Here is a 19,966-nt window from a genome sequence, read left to right as displayed (position 1 = left end):
GGGGGATGCTGATTTTAGTACTTGTATTACCCTACGGAACGCTGCTTAGTTGGGGATTGGGATTTTCTAGATTCTGGACCATGTATGAGTGATTTCTGAGAAGGAAAAAGAAAAAGGAGAAGTTTGATGTTTACTTTCTTTCTGTGATATTTGCTTATGCTTTTATTTACGGATAGCCATTGCATTCTTCTATGCCTATTTTAAATGGTAAGTTCGCATGGTTCTTTCTGCAGAGGTTAGACAGACAGTTAGTTCGTTAGCTACCAACAAGGCTATTGCTAAGGTTTGTGTTCTTAGCCCTTCTTTTGTTTCAAAATATTTGGTAATTGTTTTAGGGTTATAATCATTGGTGACTTTAATGTCGAGTTTCTAACTTGAGATCTCTGAACAAACTCAATAATAACCTAAGTTGCTCAGACGCTTCACTTTTGGTGCCGCACCCATGTCGACACGACATGGGTGTGGGTGTGGGATCCGTGTCCGATTTGGTCAACAGATTTTGGGTACTTTGACCAAAAATCGATGGGGAAAATCTGGACAACTTTAATGATTCCTATAATCAATACAAAAGCTAAGGTGAAACTGAAGAAAATGGAATACCTTTTATATAGAAATTTCTATGTCACTCCTTTTCCTTTAATCTCCTTCCAAGATTCTCCTCAAGTTCTCCACATAATATCTCATAATTTAAGTTTTATAACTCTATTTTTAGATATTTTAATTATTTTGAGGCAAATCCCCGCACCCGTATCCGTACATGGATCCATATCCCTGAATCTTAAAAATTAGATCATGAAGGATCCGACCTCTAGATCCCCCTGTATCGCGAGTCCGAGCAACTTAGATAATAACCAAGGGAACTGTTGTAATATTTGCAATCACTAATTGGTATTACAAAGAAATAACAACTGAACTGATATGGAAGAACAAATAATAATAAGAAGAGATCAGATACAGAAGAAGATTAAGGATGAGAAGATAGAAAACTCCACACAAAAATAACCTGCCCTTACTATGCTTGCCCAGTGCTACTTGTAACAAACTCACACTCATTGCACTGTTTCCCTGCACCACTTGCTCTTCATATTTTTTTTCATCCGGGCTTCAAAACGAAATCTGCCAACCTTTTAGAGGAAATTGTCACGCACTTGCTCCTTCTAGGCTGAGTAATATCCTTGTCCACTGTGGCTGCCAAGTTGTCCTCAATGTCATCATTTGTGTTCATAACAATCTCTCTAGGAACTTCCTCCTTTTCTTTTTCTATAACTTGCTTGATTTCCACTCCAATCTCATGTTTGGACGAATTCATTTTTGTTGTAGTTGATTCATGTTCTATGCTTGTTTTATTGACTACTCTCAAATTATTTTGTCCATGTTGTACCGAGTGTTAGTTGGCCATACTTTTAAGTGTTATATCGTCTGAAGTTATTGGAGTTTCAATAATGAGTTAGGACATGACCTAAGCTGTGGCAGGACACGGTAATCAGTTTTTGGTCCCGGAATTTATATTTTGTTCAGTGACCTAATTTTCAGTTGTCAAAAAGTCCAAAGCAAATTTCAGATTTACTGGTTTTTAAGTCTGGTACAGCAGTAGGGTTTTACATAGGGTTAATGCTACCAAACCCAACTCAGCTAGAAACATACTCCATTTAGTTTTTTTTTTGGTTGTGCTGCTAAAATAGAACCGTAGAAATGAATGATGCTCCTAAGATATTTTGCCTCTTATAAATATCCAAAAATAGATGAAGAAAAAGAGTTAGAAGAGAGGCCGACTTTGCTTTCCTGTAAACTGTCTGTTGCACTAATTTTATATATGGGAAAACATGTTAATCCTGGATGAATGCATGTTTACAGCAGAAATTAGGGGTGTACGGTTTGCTCCCTATATTTGAACTTCAACTGTGAACAAATAAAAAATTGAAGAAGATTATGCATTGGTGTCTGGTGTCCATATTAATTTTGATGAATTCCTCTAAAAGTGATAGCTTGAGCGGAGTGGTCTAACGAGTCTCATCTCGATTAGTTGCCACTTTACTGCTCTGTTACTGCTTTTGATGCTCTAAATGGGATGACATTCCCAAGAAATCCTGGAAGATTTTTGGGAAGTCATTTCTTAAGTTGTTTTCACCTTGGTTAATATGTCGAATGAGATACATGTGGTTCCTCGAAGTTGATAATTTATGTGCATCACTGTATTTTTTGCAATTCTGAATCTCGATATCTATAGTACCCGGACTTTTGAGTATGTCCTTGGGTTCATTGTCATTACTCTAAGATGCAAAGAAATGTAGAGGTAAGTCCTAGTTACCAACTTCCTATCCAGCATGATTTGACCTGCCCCAAAAATAACTCCCCCCCCACATCCTCACCCACACATTTTCATGCCTCTAATATGTCGGTGTCAGTTCGTCCCAAATTCTTTCATGTGGTTACCCACTTCATGATATTGTAGTTGGTTGCATGATACAATATAAGGAAAAGGGTAAAAAATACCCCTCAACTTTCATTTATTAGTTAAGTTTATCCTTCATTATACTATCCAGCTATTTATACCCCTGTCGTTAACAAACTTAGCAAATATAGCTCTTAATTAGATGGTTCCCCCAAATCAACCAAAATTACTCAATTTAAATTAAAATTACCGATTCCCTCTTTAACCAGAATCCGACCCACTAAACTAAATAAACCCATAACTAATTAAATGCCAAAATCAATTTATCCGATCTTCATCTCCTTCCTCCATGAAAATACCATGTCTCGTCTGTACCCAAGGGTTATCGAGATTGATTTTTCCTCCAAGTGAAGCTCCTTAGGTCATCCGAAAATCCGTTTTTTGAATTTCTGTTGATCCAAACTTTCTTTTGCAATTTTTACTAGAACCTTTCGTGTTGTTCCTTCGGAAAAGGAGCTCGTTTTGTAAATATTTCATTTTAAGGGACAACCGGAACTTTTCTTTGTGCAGTCATTTGTGTACTGTTGTTGGTTCGTAGCTCTTTCATTTGTGTATTGTTGTTAATGTTTCCTGGTTATTCTTCTCTGAGTTAGGAGTTCTTATTCGAGTCAAAGCTAATGTATGGCTGAATCTTTGTGTTGCACCATAAGAAGCTATTTAGGTTTGTTGAATCAGAAATGACTTTTTTTGGTACTATTACAGGCAAAAATTTGACATAAATCCAATGAAAATTTTAAAAGAATTTGCAGCGAAGTGTAGGATTAAATGGATGACTAGGAAGCCTTTGGCATACTGGAAAGGAAGTGTACAATTAGGTGCAGCAATATAACTTGATCTTGTAAAGATCTTCTAAACTTGAATGCATCCTAATTGGTCAATTACTGTTTGTTGCATAAAAAAAAAAAAAGAGGAAGAATAAATAGGCTATTGCTATTACAAATGTATGAAGTTTTCCGTGGAAGGAGATGAAGAAGATTGGAATAGATGGGTTTTGAGATTTAATTTGGTATGAATTTAGTTTAGTGGGTCGAGTTTGGGTTAAAGAGGGAATCGGGTAATTTTGGCTGATTTGGGGGAAACCGTCCAGTGGAGGGGTATATTTGCTAAGTTTAGTAACGACGGGGTATAAATAATTAGATAGTATAACAAAGGATAAACTTAACAAATAAATGAAAGCTGAAGAGTATTTTTTATCCTTTTCCCTACAATATAACATAGTGTAATGGTTCTCTATTAATGAATTGAATAGTTAAATTTTACAAGGTACAATCACATTCCGGTTGATGTTTCTCTTTGAAGCTATACCGTATGTTTATTCAACTGAATAATTGGTTGTTTTCTGCCAGAACAAGAAAGTAAGAAGCAGGCAAAAGAAATTGAAGGCTTATGATCTTTCTACACTTACAGAGTTTCTCCCCGACTTGAAAGCCTCTCAGCAACCAAAACCTGCAGAGTTCAAGTTGAAAAGTAAAACTAGGAAAAATTTAGTGTGAGTACTTGAAAAGCTTTGTTTATCATTCAAAATTCGTCGTCCTTTTTATGATAGAGCAATTTTTTCCTAAGAATGTCTACTTCCAACAGGTTGAAGGAAGACAATCAATTACAAGCTGTTATTAGTCATCCAGCTTTCCAGTCAGATCCATTAGGTGCCATTCATCAACATCTGCAAAGCACACAACCTACTGTAGATGAAAAGCCAAAAATAAGAGAGAATAAGAACGGAAATAGGAAAGGAAAAAAGAAATCTAAAGTGTCAGCCGGGCTACAGTTGATGGAGATCTAATGTGCTCTTGAACTTTTTCGTTTCGTTTTTTTCTGCTTCTCCTGGTAAGGAATCCCCCATTTTTGGTATGTTGGTCTGTGTTCGTCGCCCTATGGTATAAATAGGGCAATAGTAAGAGGAGTTGGCAAATTTCTTTTAGTTATTTTCCTCTTGCTCTTTGGTCACTAAAGTTAATCTGTTGATGAACAATTTGCTTGTAAGTTCCTTTTATTGATCAATTCAAAGCTTAGTTTATTACATTGGTGCTTTCATTGATCCTATTTTGTGCCTCTCTACCCTTCTACCCTGCTCGATGCTCAATTGAACACCCTCATTTAATCGTGAAGGTGTTGCAGGAATCCGTGTAGGTGATGCAAGAGAGTCATTAGTCGGAGATCGGATCCCAATTGGGGTCAGGACTTTGGGTCGGCTCACGCCGGAGGTGGTGAGGGTTGGAAGAGAGTTTTGAAAATGTTTACCCCATGTTTGGTACATAAGTTATTTTCTTTAAAATTGGAGGAAGATAAAGTCCAATAGAAAACATTGTTTAAGCCACCCAAATATGTGGAAATTGAAAAACATTTTCCTTCGTACTGTACGCACTGAGATTGTTTGGTACATGGCAAAGAATAATAATTTTGAAATAAAATTTGAAATTAACTTTATCTCATGTTTGATTTTGTGTAAGCATAACTTTTACACCAAGTGGTGTGGGAGTAATTATCCCATAGAAGGTGGGATATCCCAACATTGTACTAAACGATCTCTTAGTGTTACGATTTGTTTATCATCATCTTTTTTTATATGGTAGTAATATATTTAGTTTTTTTGGGTCCTTCTATCATGTGTATATTCTTACTTAGTCCGATCAACTAAGAGCTTGTTTCACCAAACTATAGTTTGTGTCAGACTAAATAATTTGAAAAATATTTTTCCTAGGTTGTGTTTGATCAATATTATATTTTAAAAACTTATTTGAAGCATCAATTACTAAGTAATTAAAGGGTCATTATCTTTCTATAATACTCCCATGATAAAGATCCAACGTATCTTACAAGATGATTTAGAAAAGGGCTGACATGAGAATCTTATTTCAAAGACGTTAAAAAAAATGTACACGCTCAGTGGGACTCGAACCCATCCAACGTCTTTTGTAAAAGACGTAAAAAGTACACGCCCAGTGGGAGTCGAACCCACAATCCCTTGATTAGAAGTCAAGTGCCTTATCCATTAGGCCATGGGCGCTATTTTGTGTGTATTGAACAGGGAAACAATACAAAATTAGAATTATAAGAACCAAACTAACGAAACCCAAAAGTCCAACTAGAAAGTAGCACGGAGCTACGAAAAATTAAATATTTATAGATGCTTAATAAATAATCTTTTAAGATATATTAGATATTTCATCCCCTTTGAATTATTCGTGTGTTTACTTCTTCATATTTTGAACCTCTCAATTAAAAATCTGGCTCTGTCATTGCTGACAACAATAAATTGACAACACTATTACAACAACCTTTGCAAGAATGAATATTAAATCTACCAAACAATAAAAATCTTAAAAGAAAAAAACCATGCTTAACTCTATAATGTAGGAAAACTCATGCATATATATATTATTATAAAATTATTTATAAAACATACATAAAACATAACTTATGTACCAAACATTCACAATGTATTTTATTGCACAATGCATCCACATCTAAGCATAAGCATGGCACATTTTCACATTCATATTAGAAAAAGAAATGAAAAACAATTTCATACAAACAGCGAATTGCTTCTATCACAAAAGCTAAAGCAAAATTAGAGCTCTTGAGTAAGAAGTTCACACCAAAATTGAAGAAACAGATTCAATACAACTTGGATAGCCGAAAAACCAACCAATAGGAAGTTCACAAACAGTAAAACAAAATCGTTATGACTATGTTACTAACATAAATAACTATAAATGATATTCATCGATAAGAGTTATCTCGACTCCTAATACTAGAAACGATAATAGAGTTGCAGAAACAAGAATCAACTGCAGCTGTCTAACAGTAACAGAAAACAAAAGCTAAGAGACTTTGTTCTGTAAGTTGTATGATAAAGGAATACAAGTAAGGTTTTCCATGTCATATACACAAATCACAAACTTCTTAATTCAAAGAAGCAAATGTTAAATCAATCAGAACAAGTTATTGAACACATTTCTGTTAGATACCAATACGCGTAAAAGTGTCTCATTTGCCTAGGCCCTTATTTCAGGTGTGGGGAAAGAGCGGAAACTTGTGTGATATCAAGAACTAGCATATAAGGTACAGAGGCCATTCAATATGAACTCTAAACTACTCTTTTGGTCTATTATCTCCTTTCATCTCCGGCAGCACTCCCTAATAATTTGATGGACGATGGTGCTTACGTTCACCAAGAACTTTGACTGGAGATTCAACAAAAGAAGTTCTGAACTGTGGCTTGTGAATTGGCCTAGTAACTAAAGCTTTGACAAGTCAATGAAATGGAACTATAGAATGATGTACAGAAAAGTGAATCTTCACAACAATTTTCAAACTATAGTGACCAATTCTCGTCAAAACCTTAGCTGCTGCAGGTGTAGACATCAAAACAGTCAATTAAGAATACAAGGATGAAGCTAACCTGGCTCCGTGAGCTTCACACCAGCCTCCAGACACGCCCTCAAAACACGTTGAAGACACACTTCACTTCCATGACACTGAAGCTCTATAACATCTTCTCTATTATATGATTTTGGGGCCAGCATAGGAACCTTATCTACGGGGTTATAATAGAATTAAAGGAAGAAGTGAAGAACCAATTCCTCACAGGTATGAACTTAATAAGAACAGACAAAAGTACTAGAAACAGAAAGGAGATATGAAGCAACAAAGGCATCGAACTCTTAAAATCTCCAATGTAATACAATCTACATGTCAAAATTAAAGAACAAAAAATGTAGAGTTTCAAATTATACCTCATCAATCACATTCACATGAGAATCAGAACCATACTCTACGACATGGATCCTAGGCCTCCAATCTGAAGAACTTCTTTTCTTCTTTTTCACCTTGGGATGAACTACGCGACCAACTATAGGCACTGCAGACAGACCAGATAACCGAATAATCCCAACTGCAGCTGCTGGACCACCTAAAGAAGTGATAATAGCAGCAATGGTGCTAGTATTTAGAACCACAAGATTCTCTGCTATAAAAAGATTGAAAGTATAGTTGTAAAACTACTCTTTCAGCACCATAGTATTCTCTGCAACAGAAAGATTGAAATTTTAGCATCAAAAACCAATTTTTTTCAGTACTAGAGTACTCTCTGCAATAAAAAGATTGAATTTATATAAGTCAAAAACAATTCTTTCAGCACCATAGTATTCTCTGCAATAGCAAGATTGAATTTTAGCATTAAAAATCTGTTCTTTCAGCACCAGAGTATTCTATGCAATAAAAGAAACATTAAAACCCAATTCTTTTAGAACCACATCCTAGTTCAACTTTTGATGGACTAAAATGGATTGAGCTAATAAATGAACAGGTCAATAAACCCATCCAAACTTGGACGAGTTGAACGATATATATTTTCATAGGCTAATTTTGACACCTCTAAGCTTTACAAAGGATTCATACAAGCTAATTGATTCATTGATACACACATATACCTCTTTATAACATTTTTTGGTGAATGGCATACTGGAATGACATGCATAAACTCCTGGTAAGTTCAACATTGCTTAATTTCAGCAAAACCTTTATTGAGAAGAAAGTTTTGAACTATACAATCCAAAAGGTAGCTAACAATCTTTGGCTTATTCACTCTACATTTAACAAGTATATGCAAGTTCGTTCTCTCGGCTGATTTTTCTTTCTCCAAGTTGACGTTACACTTCTTCTCTCCTCTATATATGCCTGAACATGCATCCAAGCATAGGTGAGTTTTCATGGTTCTATTGCATTTACAAGTTACAACTTTAGACTACTTCTGCAGGGGACTTTGAGGAACAGGTCAGTCTTGTTCAATTGGCAACAAACTACTACCTTATAGGTAAAAATTGTCGGTATTTTTCAACAATTGAAACTCATGCCTAATAGACAACATATTACACTATCATCACGGTTGGTAACTTCTTACAACATATTACAACAATAGATTTAGTGCGATTTGTCGATTTTCTTTGTTACACCCCTGCCTAGTGAGTTAGTGAACAATATTATTCCTTACTTGTTCATATTTTACACACAAGCTTAAAGAAGGAAACAACATTCACGTACATATATACCTCAAATGTCTAAACATTTTTACAATTTGATTCAAAATTTGAAGTTTATAAGTTTGGGATTTAATTCTTTTAAATTACTAAATTTTGAAAAAGATAGCCAACACATTTGAAAATTTCACATTTTGGACTATAAAGAATTGTTAAAAAAATTCATTTAATATATTGAAATGAATGGAGTAATTCGTTGTATAAAATCACTTTGGTACAATCATTCACAATCCTATTATGCAACACATTATCATTTATCCCCTCAAACGCAACTTCAAAAGCTCAAATTTTCAAGTTTCAAGTTTAAATTTCAAAATCTATGATCAAATACGAGTTAAAATATGCGATAATAAGTAGCCAACGGATTGACAGAGTCTTCATTAACATGAAGTTGAATCAAATCTAAACTTTCATTTATGATTTCAATATGCATAAGCTGGTGACTGAATGTTCAATTTTACTACAAAATTCAACAGACAAAGAATGATATTTGCCACTATTCATTACAAAAAAAAATCCCATGAATGATTCAATTGAGTAATTTCCCCAGAAAATGCTCAGACCTTCAGTTTTTTTTACCACTTCGAAGCACTCTGCTTGAAGGCTCCACAGTTGTCTTGTTCCTGGGTGTTGCTGAAACTGATGAATTCCAACTTGTACTGGAACTTGGTGGAGTCGGGTTAGAACCCATTTCAGTTTTGCCCCGGGAAATGGAAGCTCTGCCTTTAGGAGTCAGGCCAGTACCCATTTGAGCTTTTCCCCGGCGAGTTGAGACGGAAGTGGACGGTGTGGCTTTAGTTTTCTCGGATTTTGGTGGTTGTGGGTCAGCAGGAGGAGTCGAATCAGAATCGGTTTTGGGTTTTCTCCGGCGAGCTGAGCTGGCAGTGGACGCTGTGGATTTTGGTGGTTGTGGATTTGCCATTCTGGCTTTGCCCTGACGGGTGAGAACACTGGAAGTTGGCAGCACAACTGCCCTTTTCTTGAGCGGCAACCGCTTAGCAAGCACGGCATTGGCCTCAGAGCTGGTTATACTCACTGGCTTGAACATGCTTGGGTAATTCTTGTCTTTCATATCTTCCGGCGCATTGTCCTCAGAGGGACTTTCCTCAGAAGGCACCATTTTCGCTTTGCCTTTATCACGTCGACCGGAACTGGAGGAGGGTTCCATATTTAACCTTTTCTTGGCTGATCCAGAGACTCTTGCGTTTCCCTCATAAGAACTTGTTCTGGATATCTTGGTACTGGATGAACGAGTATTTGGTGATATTATGGGTATTTGAGCAACAGGCGATTTGGCTATTTCATTGCGACGGCGGGCGGCGGTGGCGGTGGCGGGAGAAGAGGCGCCGGCAGCAGTGGTGTTTGTTGTTTTGCCCTTCTTTGACTTGGGTGGTTGAGAAACAGAATCAGTAGGGACGTTAGAATACACTTTACCTTTGCCGCGTTGTTGTCGAGTAGATCTTTGAGTAACAATGGCGGCAGTCTCCGTACTCGCCTTATTCTTGGAATCCATCGAAGAAGATTCACCGCCACCGCCACCGCCACCAGAAGTGTTTGTTTCAGCCTTCTCCGACTTGGGTGGTTGAGAAACAGAATCAGAAGGCATGCTAGAACCCACTTTGTCTTTGCCGCGTTGTCGAGTAGAGCTTCGAGTACCAATGGCGGCAGGCCCTGAATTCGCCTTTTTCTTGGAATCCATTGAAGAAGATTCTCCACCACCACCATCAGAAATCTTTGTTTCTACCTTCTTGGACTTGGGTGGCTTAGGATCAGACTCCACTTTGCCTTTGCCGCGTTGTCGAGCAGAGCTTTGAGTACCAATGGCGGCAGGCCCTGAATTCGCCTTTTTCTTGAAACCCATTGAAGAAGATTCACCACCACCACCATCAGAATTCTTTGTTTCTGCCTTCTTGGACCTGGGTGGCTTAGGATTAGAACCCAATTTTGCTTTTCCACTTCCAGAAGAGCTTGGAGCAACATTGACAGGTGGTTGTTGAGGATCAGAATTAGAATCCAAATTGGGTTTTGCAGTGCGAGAAGAGGTTCGAGTACCAATGGCGGGTTGATGAGTGGAGGTTGAGGACGACTCCTTCTTCGCCTCTTTCTTGGGAGCCATGGAAAACAGAGCTTTCTTTCTTGGTGATTGACAGAAAACAGAGTAACTATAGCTGGCTTTGATTTGATAGTCTATTTATACGCAGTACATATGTTCTCCTTCTATTTTGGGCGCCCAATTCAAATGATTTGTTTTCTAATTGGATGTTCCATATTTTTATATAGAAGTTCTAGTACTCCTTACAATATCTTTTTGTTTTTTAGCTTTTTACCTAATAGTCAATATTTTTATGGAAGTCTAATTAATTTGAGTTGATAGTATTATAGTTTTGCTCCATTTTTTTTGTTTTCTTATCAAATATTTAATACTTGTATGAAAGTTCGATTAATTTGAGTTGATTGTATTATAATCTTTTTTTCATTTTTTGTTTTCTTACCTTATATTTATTACTTGTATTGAAATCGGGCTAATCTGAGTTGATAGTTTATAATCTTTATTCAAGTTGTTGTTTCTTACTAGATATTCATTATTTGTATTGAAATCGGACTAATCTGAGTTGATAGTATTATAATCTTTTTTCATTTTCGTACCTGATATCCAATATTTGTATGGAAGTATGACTAATTTGAGTTGATAGTATTATAATCTTTTTTTGTTATGTTTTTTATATGTTACTTGTATAGAAGTTCGATTAATTTGAGTTGATAGTATTATAATTTTTCTTCATTTTTTTGTTTTCTTACCTGATATCTAATATTTGAATAGAAGTCCTACTAATTTGAGTTGATATTATTATAATTTTTTTTCATTTTTTTTTGTTTTCTTACCTGATATCCATATTTGTATGGAAGTCCAATTAATTTGAGTTAATATACTGATAGTATTATAATCTTTCTTCATTTTTTTTGTTTTCTTACCTGATATTCAATATTTGTATTTCAAAATTCGACAAATTTGAGTAAATAATATAATAATCTTTCTTCTTTTTTTTGGATTTTTTACTTGATATGCAAAATTCATATTGAAATTCGTATAAAATCAAAAAATAGTTAAGCAAATTGAGATGGAGAAAATAATAAACTAATGTTAAGCACAAAAACAAATCGTTAATTGTAATAGTTGCTTAAAGGGCTGATGAATAATGAGGAATGACTTAAATAAAAAGGATAAATTAATCAAGACACATTTTAAATTCATATTGTAGCTATAGTAATATTCATTTTCAGCCAATCATGTTACTTCAATAACCAAAATGTTCCCCAAATTGTAATGATTCGGTAGGTCATTTTTGGAAATTTTAAATATTCATTTAACTAGAGTAAATTAATTGATGGTTAATTATTAAATAGCTAATTTTAATTAATGCTTAATGGGTTAAGTTATAATTTGTTTAATTTCACTTGACCCATATAGGAAAATAAATCATTAGGGTTGAGAATTGTCGGGTCATAATTTTGTGTAGTTGCGGCCTGGAAAGAAGGAGTATTGAGGTATATAATAAATACATATATGTGAAGCTAGTTTTTCCTTTCGTGTATAGATATATGCATATATTATTTACATATATTTATGGATTAGAGGGTATTGATTAAATTATTATGGTTGACGGATGAAACAGTACTAGGATATAAGATATGTTTTTCTGTTGGTTAATATTTTGAATTGACCATTAAGAGTTAGATGGGAAATTGAGGTGGATTACTGTATGTTTGTTATAAAGGTTTTGTGAGTTTGTTTTGAAAATTAATGGTAACTGGTGGGTGCTAAATTAATAAGAATGGTGGGCCAATGATTAGCCATGATGAGCCAATCATGGTTGGAATAAAGGGTGTCAAAGGAAAAAAATTCAAGTTCCACGTTGCTGTTCCTAAGGCATTCGGTTTAAATTTTATATTTTTTGGTTATTATATTATGATTCAAGTTTTGATAGGTTGGTATGTGATATTTTCTCTTCTCCTAGTCTGAGGCTTCTTGTGGAAGTTTGTGAGGTAGATGTTTGTCATTTCAGCGGACCTTCTTTCTCCTTAATTATGATCTTGTTCTATTCTAGAAACAATGTCATTTGAGACTTGTGTTTTTCTTTTGAATCAGTTGTAATACTTTAGAGGCTTGTACACGTGACCAGATGTTAGGGGTATTTTTGAGTTGATTATAAAATTTCCGCATTTTATTATAGAGTTTTAAGCTAACTTGTCTTGATGGAATAAGACGAGTGTCATCACGTCCATTTTTGGATCGTGACACAAATAACATATGTTTTTACCATATGAATTCCCTCTTATAGTGTGGTAGTATTACAATAACTTACATTTCAAAATAACAATAATAAATTCAAAATAAATCCACTCAAATGGTCAAAAATTACTATGCTGTCATTTATATCATTAAAGAGCCTATTCGAATTAACTTATTTTAAATGTTTTGGAGTTAAAATAGTTTTTAAGCATTTTTTTAATTGTTTAGATAAGTTTTAAAAATGCTTATAAACATGTGTAAATTTCATATATGACATATATTATAGTACTATTTTCAAGCTATAACAGNATATTTACTCTTAAATGTGTATATGGAGTGATTTTTCCTATAAACATTTGATTTTAAGCTAAAATGAAAAAATAAGTCATAAGTTAAGATTTCTTTATATGATTATTGACTTATAAGTCAAAAATCAAAAGTTAATCCAAACAAACTCAATAGTCAATCCAATTTTGAAAATTATATGTTTGTAAATGATAAAAGATATGAAAAAGTGTAAGAAATATTTACAAATTACATTACAATAAAAAAAAAATGCATAGAAATATGTTTACCCCTTAAAACTAGCTACATTTACTTTTTACCCGTTAAAATTCCATTTTCAACTTGAAAAATTATATGTCAGGTTTTTATTGAACAAGAATGACAGTGATATGACAAACTTACTCTTTGTAGAGAAAGTCAAATTGACATTAAACACATTTTATTTCTCAAGTGTGGTTGGTGAGTAGAAAATATTTTTTGATGTTTGATTGGTAAATGAAAAACATTTTCTAGAAAATATGTTTTATTTTTGGTTTGACACTAGGAAATACTCTTTAAGAAAAAATATTTTTTTGACCCGAAAATCAACTTCAATAATCGATCTAGGATCCGACCCTGACATCCAAACTAAGATATGACTCCGATGTCCGTTCCAAAACAATTTATTGAGATATTGATCTAAAGTCAAAATCAAATGGAGGCCTTAAACTTAAATTTCTTGCTATTGTGATATCAGTTGGTGTGCGACTGAGCCTTCCGAATGAGAAAGAAGAAAAGTGTGTTGCTCCTCTTGGACCGTGGTTTTTTCCCTTATTCAGAAAGGTTTCCACGTAGAATTCTTAGTGTCATTATTTTTCAATTTTATTTTCATTATTTTGACCATATATTATTTGTATTAGTTCGTTTCCCAATAATAATCACACCATCATCTCTTAATTTTATAGGTAGGATTACTCTCCTACCAATCTCAATGGGAAACTACGCAAGGACTCTTTACATGATATTGTATAAAAACGTATAGGAATATATATACATCTTTGATACATAATTATACATTCTATGCAGATTATACACCAATACCATTTATACAATGTTGTTGCATTATATATACATATAAACGTTTCTATTGAATTTTTCGTTGTTGTCTATATAGTTAATTAAGAAGCCCTTTAGTATATACACAGATGGAAGCCTGGAATATAACCTCATAATTGTAAGGTTGTAGTAATATACACGGTATAAATCATAGAAAGTAATAATAAATTTTTCTTATATACACGATATTAGTACTGGTATAATGTATATCGTGTGTGTTTATATATACATTTTATTTTGAAAGTATTGCTGGTATATAATATTAAACGTATAATTTGTATGATAAATGTTTGTATCTAAGAATATAATTTTTCAAAAATTTTATATTAATAAATCTGAATATTTTAAGTATGATGATATATTAAAATCCTCTCTTTCCAATTCCACCAAAATAGTTCCTTTTGATTGCTAATTTAGAAATATAATGATATTATAACCATGAGAGAGAAGGAGGATTAAATTGATAAGGATCAAAATTGATCCATTAATAGAAGAATAATTAATTACTTTCTAAATTATTTGTTATACTTTCTTCGATTTATACTATTTGTTGTTTTTAGTTTGGACACATCTTTTTAAAAATTCTTCATTTCAAGAAATTGGAAGTGTTTACACGAAATTATCATTAATTAAATAATATTATTTTAATATGATTTCTTGGTTTTGCAAAAATTTACTTATCTAATTAAAGGTATAGTTGAAAAAAGAAAATACCTTTTTGATTATGTAAAAACTGGTTTATTTTCTATTAAACATAAAATAAAAGGCAAAAAACACCACATAATATGGATCAAGAAAGTATAGTTAATAAATCTTTTATTCTTGATATAAATCAGAAGTAATGATATTTATTATAAACATTCCTTAATTGGCGACTTACAACTTGAAATCTCAAAAAAGGATTAAAATAGGTGAAAATATTATGTACTTATATTTACTTTGTTTTTGCTTATATGATATTAGTGATAAAATAAGAGATCTAAATATCATTTTGCCCATTATTATTCAATTTAGGTAATAAAAATAATAATTATCTCAAAATGGCAAAATCTTTACAATTTGATTCAAAATTTGAGATCTCTACATTAGTACAATCCATGTAATTATTGGCAAGTGGAATTCATTTTATCTTTAATAGGTACACTAATATTAATGTCCTTCTATTTTTAAAATATGTCAAAAGTAATATGAATTTTTTACCATATATAGAATTGAAGACATATAGGAGTATTTTTTTTTTACTCACTATTATAAATAGAAGTGTACAAGTTTGGAAAAAAAAATCAATTGTCTAAAGAGTTCAGAAATTGAAAATGAAGCAAGCTTTAGCAACATGTTTCATCCTAATAGCTTTTCTTTTTCTCACCTCAGGTATATATGCTAAGATTTAGTTTTTATTTATCGTGATTTACTGTGTTTAGGTGACTGCACCTTATTGTTATTGTTATGGTTCCTTATATATACTATCGTGTTTTTCTTTTAATTACTGTTTTGATTTTGCTTGAGCCGGCTGTCTTTTAAAAACAATCTTTCTACCTCTCATAAAGATAGTGATAAGGTCTGCTACACTCTACTCTGCTAGATGATCCCGTTTTGTGGGATTTTACAAGGTTTGTTGTTGTTGTTGTTGTTGTTTTTATTTACAATCTTTCTACCTCGTAAAGATAGTGATAAGGTCTATCATACTCTACCCTCCAGACCCTACTTTGTGAGATTTCACAAGGTTTTTTGCTATTGTTGTTGTAGGATAGTTTTTATTTTACAATCTTTCTACCTCGTAAAGATACTGATAAGGTCTACCACACTCTACTCTCGAGACCCTACAAGATTATTTTTTTGTAAGATAGTTTTTATTTTCATCATTTGTTAAATCACGTGTAATTATAAAATTTTAATTCAACAAATATTTTTGATGAATCTCACAAGTAGCTTTGTAAGGAGATTAGGTTCTTATTCCCATCTTTTATAAAGGTAGAGAGACGGTTTTCAACAGATCCTCGACTCATGTCGATGAGTAAGGATAAATTAATAGTTAAAGAAGTCAAATCTATTTATGTATCTATTTATTTAAATTGGCATTTCTAATGATTTTTTAATCTTTTTTTAAGGTATGATTTCAGTTGAGGGTGCCCTAGTAAATATTTGTGAGAGATTAGTACTTGGAATTGATTGTCCAGTTGAATCACAATCAAGAATATGCCTAACAGAGTGCACTAAAATATCCCATGGTCATAACCCTTATGAACATTATTGTTTACAAGGTCAAGATTCAACTTATTGCTATTGTGAATGGGAAGCTGATTTCTGCGATTATGGGTTCGTTTGATAGAGTGCATTAATACGGTATAATTGGTGTACCGACCATTACTAGGAAAAGATTTTTAAGAACGTAATAGTTTTTTTGTCATTTTTATTTTGCTAATAAGATATATAGTACTATTGTTGTTGAAAGTGTTCGCAATACATATTGAAAGAATATTACATATCTATCGCGCATTAATGGCAGGGCCTTGCTCATCCGTGTTAAGAAAAAGACACGTGCTTTAGACCCCCAAATTTGAGAGTCCTCATTTCTTAACAATAATTGATTATATATATATTTTTTTTTAATGGAATACTATTAGTAGAAAAAGTAAACTCTTGATATAAAATGAAAGAATTTACTAGAAGAAGTTTGATATATTTAGAATATTGTATCTTATGAAAGATAATATAAAATAAGAATGGTTATATTATCAATTGAAAAAAAAAATATCAAAAGAAATCAGTTATATAAAAGTTATTAGTAACAATTTAAATTTAAAACCTCCATTTGATTTTGACTTTAAATTACTAATATGCTTGAGCCGCCGCCCCTGATTAAGGGGGTCAACTTTCCTAAATTTCTTTTATGAGGAATATAAATATCAGCTTGTGCTAGAATCAAGATTAAAACAATTTAATCTTCCATACTCCATCTAATTTGGCAAAAAATTCACAACGATCTTTAAGAAAATTACACGACTTCTTCTGAGAAATAGATGAGCATATAAAATATTTTTTTGCAAATATACCCAAAGCAATTAAAAGAATAGCATCCCTTTAATTAATAACTTTTTTGTTTTGGTGAAACTTTAATTAATAACTTAACTGGGAACAAATACAATGCATACTTCTTCAAAATAAAAATAATTACTCCCTTTGGTGTAACACTTTTCGAATTTCGAGATTCAAACAATTTTATCTTTGACCAAAAATTTATCATACATCTTTTAATTATTTTGGATTTCTAATTATTGTGACTTATAGTACTTTTTACATAGTTTACAAATATATAAATTTATTTCAAAAAGGTTGAAGATTCCACGCGCAAATTTTTGGTCAAACTTACAATGTTTGACTTTTGAAAAGCGATAGTGACACATAAATTGGGACAGAGAGTGAAAAAAAAAACCAAAAAATGACGTCTATGGAAACCTCACAGCTCTCTATCAATATAGCTTTTAGATTTTTGGTTAACGCCACATCATGCCTAATCGAACATGATGCTTACTTGGTGAACTTAATTGAAAAATAACGTTGCGCTAGTTCTTGCTATCAACTATAACTTTTGGCATGATGGTAAATGCTTGATTCCCAAAAGCAACTTGTTGCATGAACTATACTTTTTGACATGATGGTAAGCATTTGACGCTTGATCCTAACAGAGACCACATCAATTAAACTGAGGTTGGTAAATACAATAGTTGTGTTCTTGCTTTTCATCACTTGAGATACAAAGAAAAAGCCTTTCATATGCTGCAGCCATTTTGGTAGCAGTAAACAACTTCAAACCCCTCTCTCTAGCAAATCTTCCTTTCTTCTGTAGACTTTCCCTTCCATCCTCCCAAATCTTATACAAAGCTTTCTTCAATTCCCTTACTGTAGGTGCATATGTATACCCCATTTCTTGGCTGACGATGATCGATCCAGTAATGCTGGCGAGTTTCGTTGCCATCAAAGGCTTACCTGTTAGGATGGCTTCTAATAGTGTGTGATCCAAACCTTGAGCTCTTAATGTTGGGTTTATGAATACATCTATTGCATTATAGAATCCTGCTAGTTGATCCTGTTCTAATGGTCCTAAAACCATCACATTATTCGATCCGAGGCCTTTGTATCGAGTACCCCATGGACCATTTCCAGCAACCAGTATAATGACATTGTCCCTGAATGTTGAGTTCTCATTGAAAATTTGTTGTAAGGCTTCAAACATTAAAGGGTGTCCTTTATCTTTAACTAACCTCCCGGCTAACCCCACGATTAGGGATTTTGATTCAGGGATTCCAAGGTTGGACTTAAAAGCATTGCCCTTTGAAACATCAGGCTTGAATATCTCCTCATTGACACCGTTTAGTATGACATGAACGCGTTCTTCAGGGATCATATAGATCCTTTTAAGTACATCTCCAGCATGATCACTCGTGGCAACGTGGTGAGCGTAATTTGGGAAAAACTTTACCTCTTCAATAACCTTCTTCACTCTTTCAGACAAAGCAGGTGACTTTACAGGATCATCAGTAGTATTTCGGAGAAGCTCCTGTATGATATCAGAATGTAAAGTTTCATAGGCAATACCATGCCAGCTAACTGCAAGATTTTTCAGGTTTTTTGATCTAGTATGCCTGAGGCCTACACTCTCTGTATGAATCACATCGAAGGGCCTTTTTGTCGCGTTTTCTGCTTGAAATTGCTTCCAAACAACAGCTTGGTCAAGATATCCGGCAGCAGTAGGCCTCGAGATGTGGAAATGTGGATATAAAGGAAGTGATGAGTTTGAGGATGAAGCTGTGAAGATATGAAGCTCGTGGCCTCGTTTGGCTAAGGCGAGATGAAGTGTTAAGGCGTGTCGTTCAAGTCCTCCAGCTTGATTTTCATCTGGCCATTTCTTGACAAACAGAGCAATTTTAAGGAGTTTTTGAGGTGGTTGTGATGAAAAGTCAAGATGATTCCAAGCTTTCGGGAATCTTAGTAGATTAGTTGATCTGTTTTCGTTGCTCGTTGTCGTTTGGATATAGTAATATCCATAACCAAAGAAACAAGACCAGTAGAGGAGAGGAATGGATGACAAGGCAAAGAGAAAAACAAGAATACAGCAACAAAATCGAAAACTGGAAAAACCAGTTTGATCTTTTGCCATGACAGGTCAATACCAAGAACCTCAATTCCTTTTCTGAAGAAAGAAAAAAGTACCATGATTCATTTCTTTATTAAGTTGTACTCCCTCCGTTTCAATGTGTTCGTCTTACTTCCATTTTTAGTCCATTTCAAAAATAACGCCTTCTCCCTTTTATGACAATTCTCCACGTGACATGTTTAAGACCAGAAGCTATCTATGCAATTTTTTACTTTCTTAAACTCCGCGTCAAGTCAAAACCAGACAAACAAATTGAAACAGACGGAATTTCTCTTTTGAGATCTAACACAGATCTGCACATGATTGTGAGCTTGTTTAATTTTAAATAATACTCACACATATCTAGAATTCCTCAATTTAAGTTGACTAAATTGGTTGCTTGTATAATCTGCACAACTTTCAATCCATGTTAATAAATTATAAGGTCACAAATCTCGAGCAAAACAGAAAAAAAATATAATAGTCTTCAGTATTAGGAATAAGCTAAAGCAACAGTCACAGCAACAGAATAAAGTATTGTCTAATTCTTCTTGGTTTACCACTCGGTTTCTGGTTATCTGCATTGCGACCCCAACTAATCCAGATTCCAGCCGCGTAAGATGCCAAACAATTTTGTGGCACATAGAGTAAGAAATAGGATTGTATTG

The 19,966-nt window shown here is 33.5% G+C and overlaps 3 protein-coding genes and 1 non-coding gene across 4 annotated transcripts in view; 1 reads left to right on the top strand and 3 right to left on the bottom strand.

Moving 5' to 3' along the window:
* The window catches only part of LOC125862041 (uncharacterized), a 6,929-nt gene extending 2,440 nt beyond the window's left edge, over positions 1–4,489 (top strand). Inside the window, exons 4-6 of the mRNA XM_049542016.1 lie at positions 234–283; positions 3,799–3,941; positions 4,034–4,489. Coding sequence (XP_049397973.1) covers positions 234–283; positions 3,799–3,941; positions 4,034–4,235 — 395 coding nt within the window. The 3' untranslated portion in view covers positions 4,236–4,489. The remainder of the gene's footprint in view (positions 1–233; positions 284–3,798; positions 3,942–4,033) is intronic.
* Positions 4,490–5,386: 897 nt separating this feature from the next.
* TRNAR-UCU (transfer RNA arginine (anticodon UCU)) lies at positions 5,387–5,459 on the bottom strand. The gene has a single exon. It is a non-coding gene; the product is annotated as a tRNA-Arg (tRNA).
* Positions 5,460–7,185: 1,726 nt separating this feature from the next.
* On the bottom strand, positions 7,186–10,609 carry LOC125862893 (uncharacterized). The gene is made up of 2 exons (XM_049543016.1): positions 9,073–10,609; positions 7,186–7,421 (listed from the first exon to the last, which is right to left on the bottom strand). Exons 1-2 carry the CDS (start codon positions 10,607–10,609, stop codon positions 7,186–7,188), a joined length of 1,773 nt encoding a protein of 590 aa, XP_049398973.1.
* A 7,214-nt stretch (positions 10,610–17,823) lies between these two features.
* Positions 17,824–19,322, bottom strand: LOC125862033 (uncharacterized). The gene has a single exon (XM_049542008.1). It carries the CDS (start codon positions 19,320–19,322, stop codon positions 17,859–17,861), a length of 1,464 nt encoding a protein of 487 aa, XP_049397965.1. The 3' UTR covers positions 17,824–17,858.
* Positions 19,323–19,966: the final 644 nt, after the last annotated feature.

Source organism: Solanum stenotomum, chromosome 4, assembly GCF_019186545.1.
Source record: "Solanum stenotomum isolate F172 chromosome 4, ASM1918654v1, whole genome shotgun sequence".
NCBI classification, from domain to species: Eukaryota; Viridiplantae; Streptophyta; class Magnoliopsida; order Solanales; family Solanaceae; genus Solanum; species Solanum stenotomum.
This window is presented reverse-complemented; position numbering and strand designations above follow the sequence as displayed.

Bases quoted from the DNA above. Each gene is read 5' to 3' on its own strand.
- LOC125862893 (XM_049543016.1), bottom strand. From the start codon at position 10,609: ATGGCTCCCAAGAAAGAGGCGAAGAAGGAGTCGTCCTCAACCTCCACT. The intron at 7,422-9,072 runs GTAAAAAAAACT...TTTTTATAGCAG, and splicing joins AAGCAGAGTGCTTCGAAGTG to AGAATCTTGTGGTTCTAAAT.
- LOC125862033 (XM_049542008.1), bottom strand. From the start codon at position 19,322: ATGGCAAAAGATCAAACTGGTTTTTCCAGTTTTCGATTTTGTTGCTGT.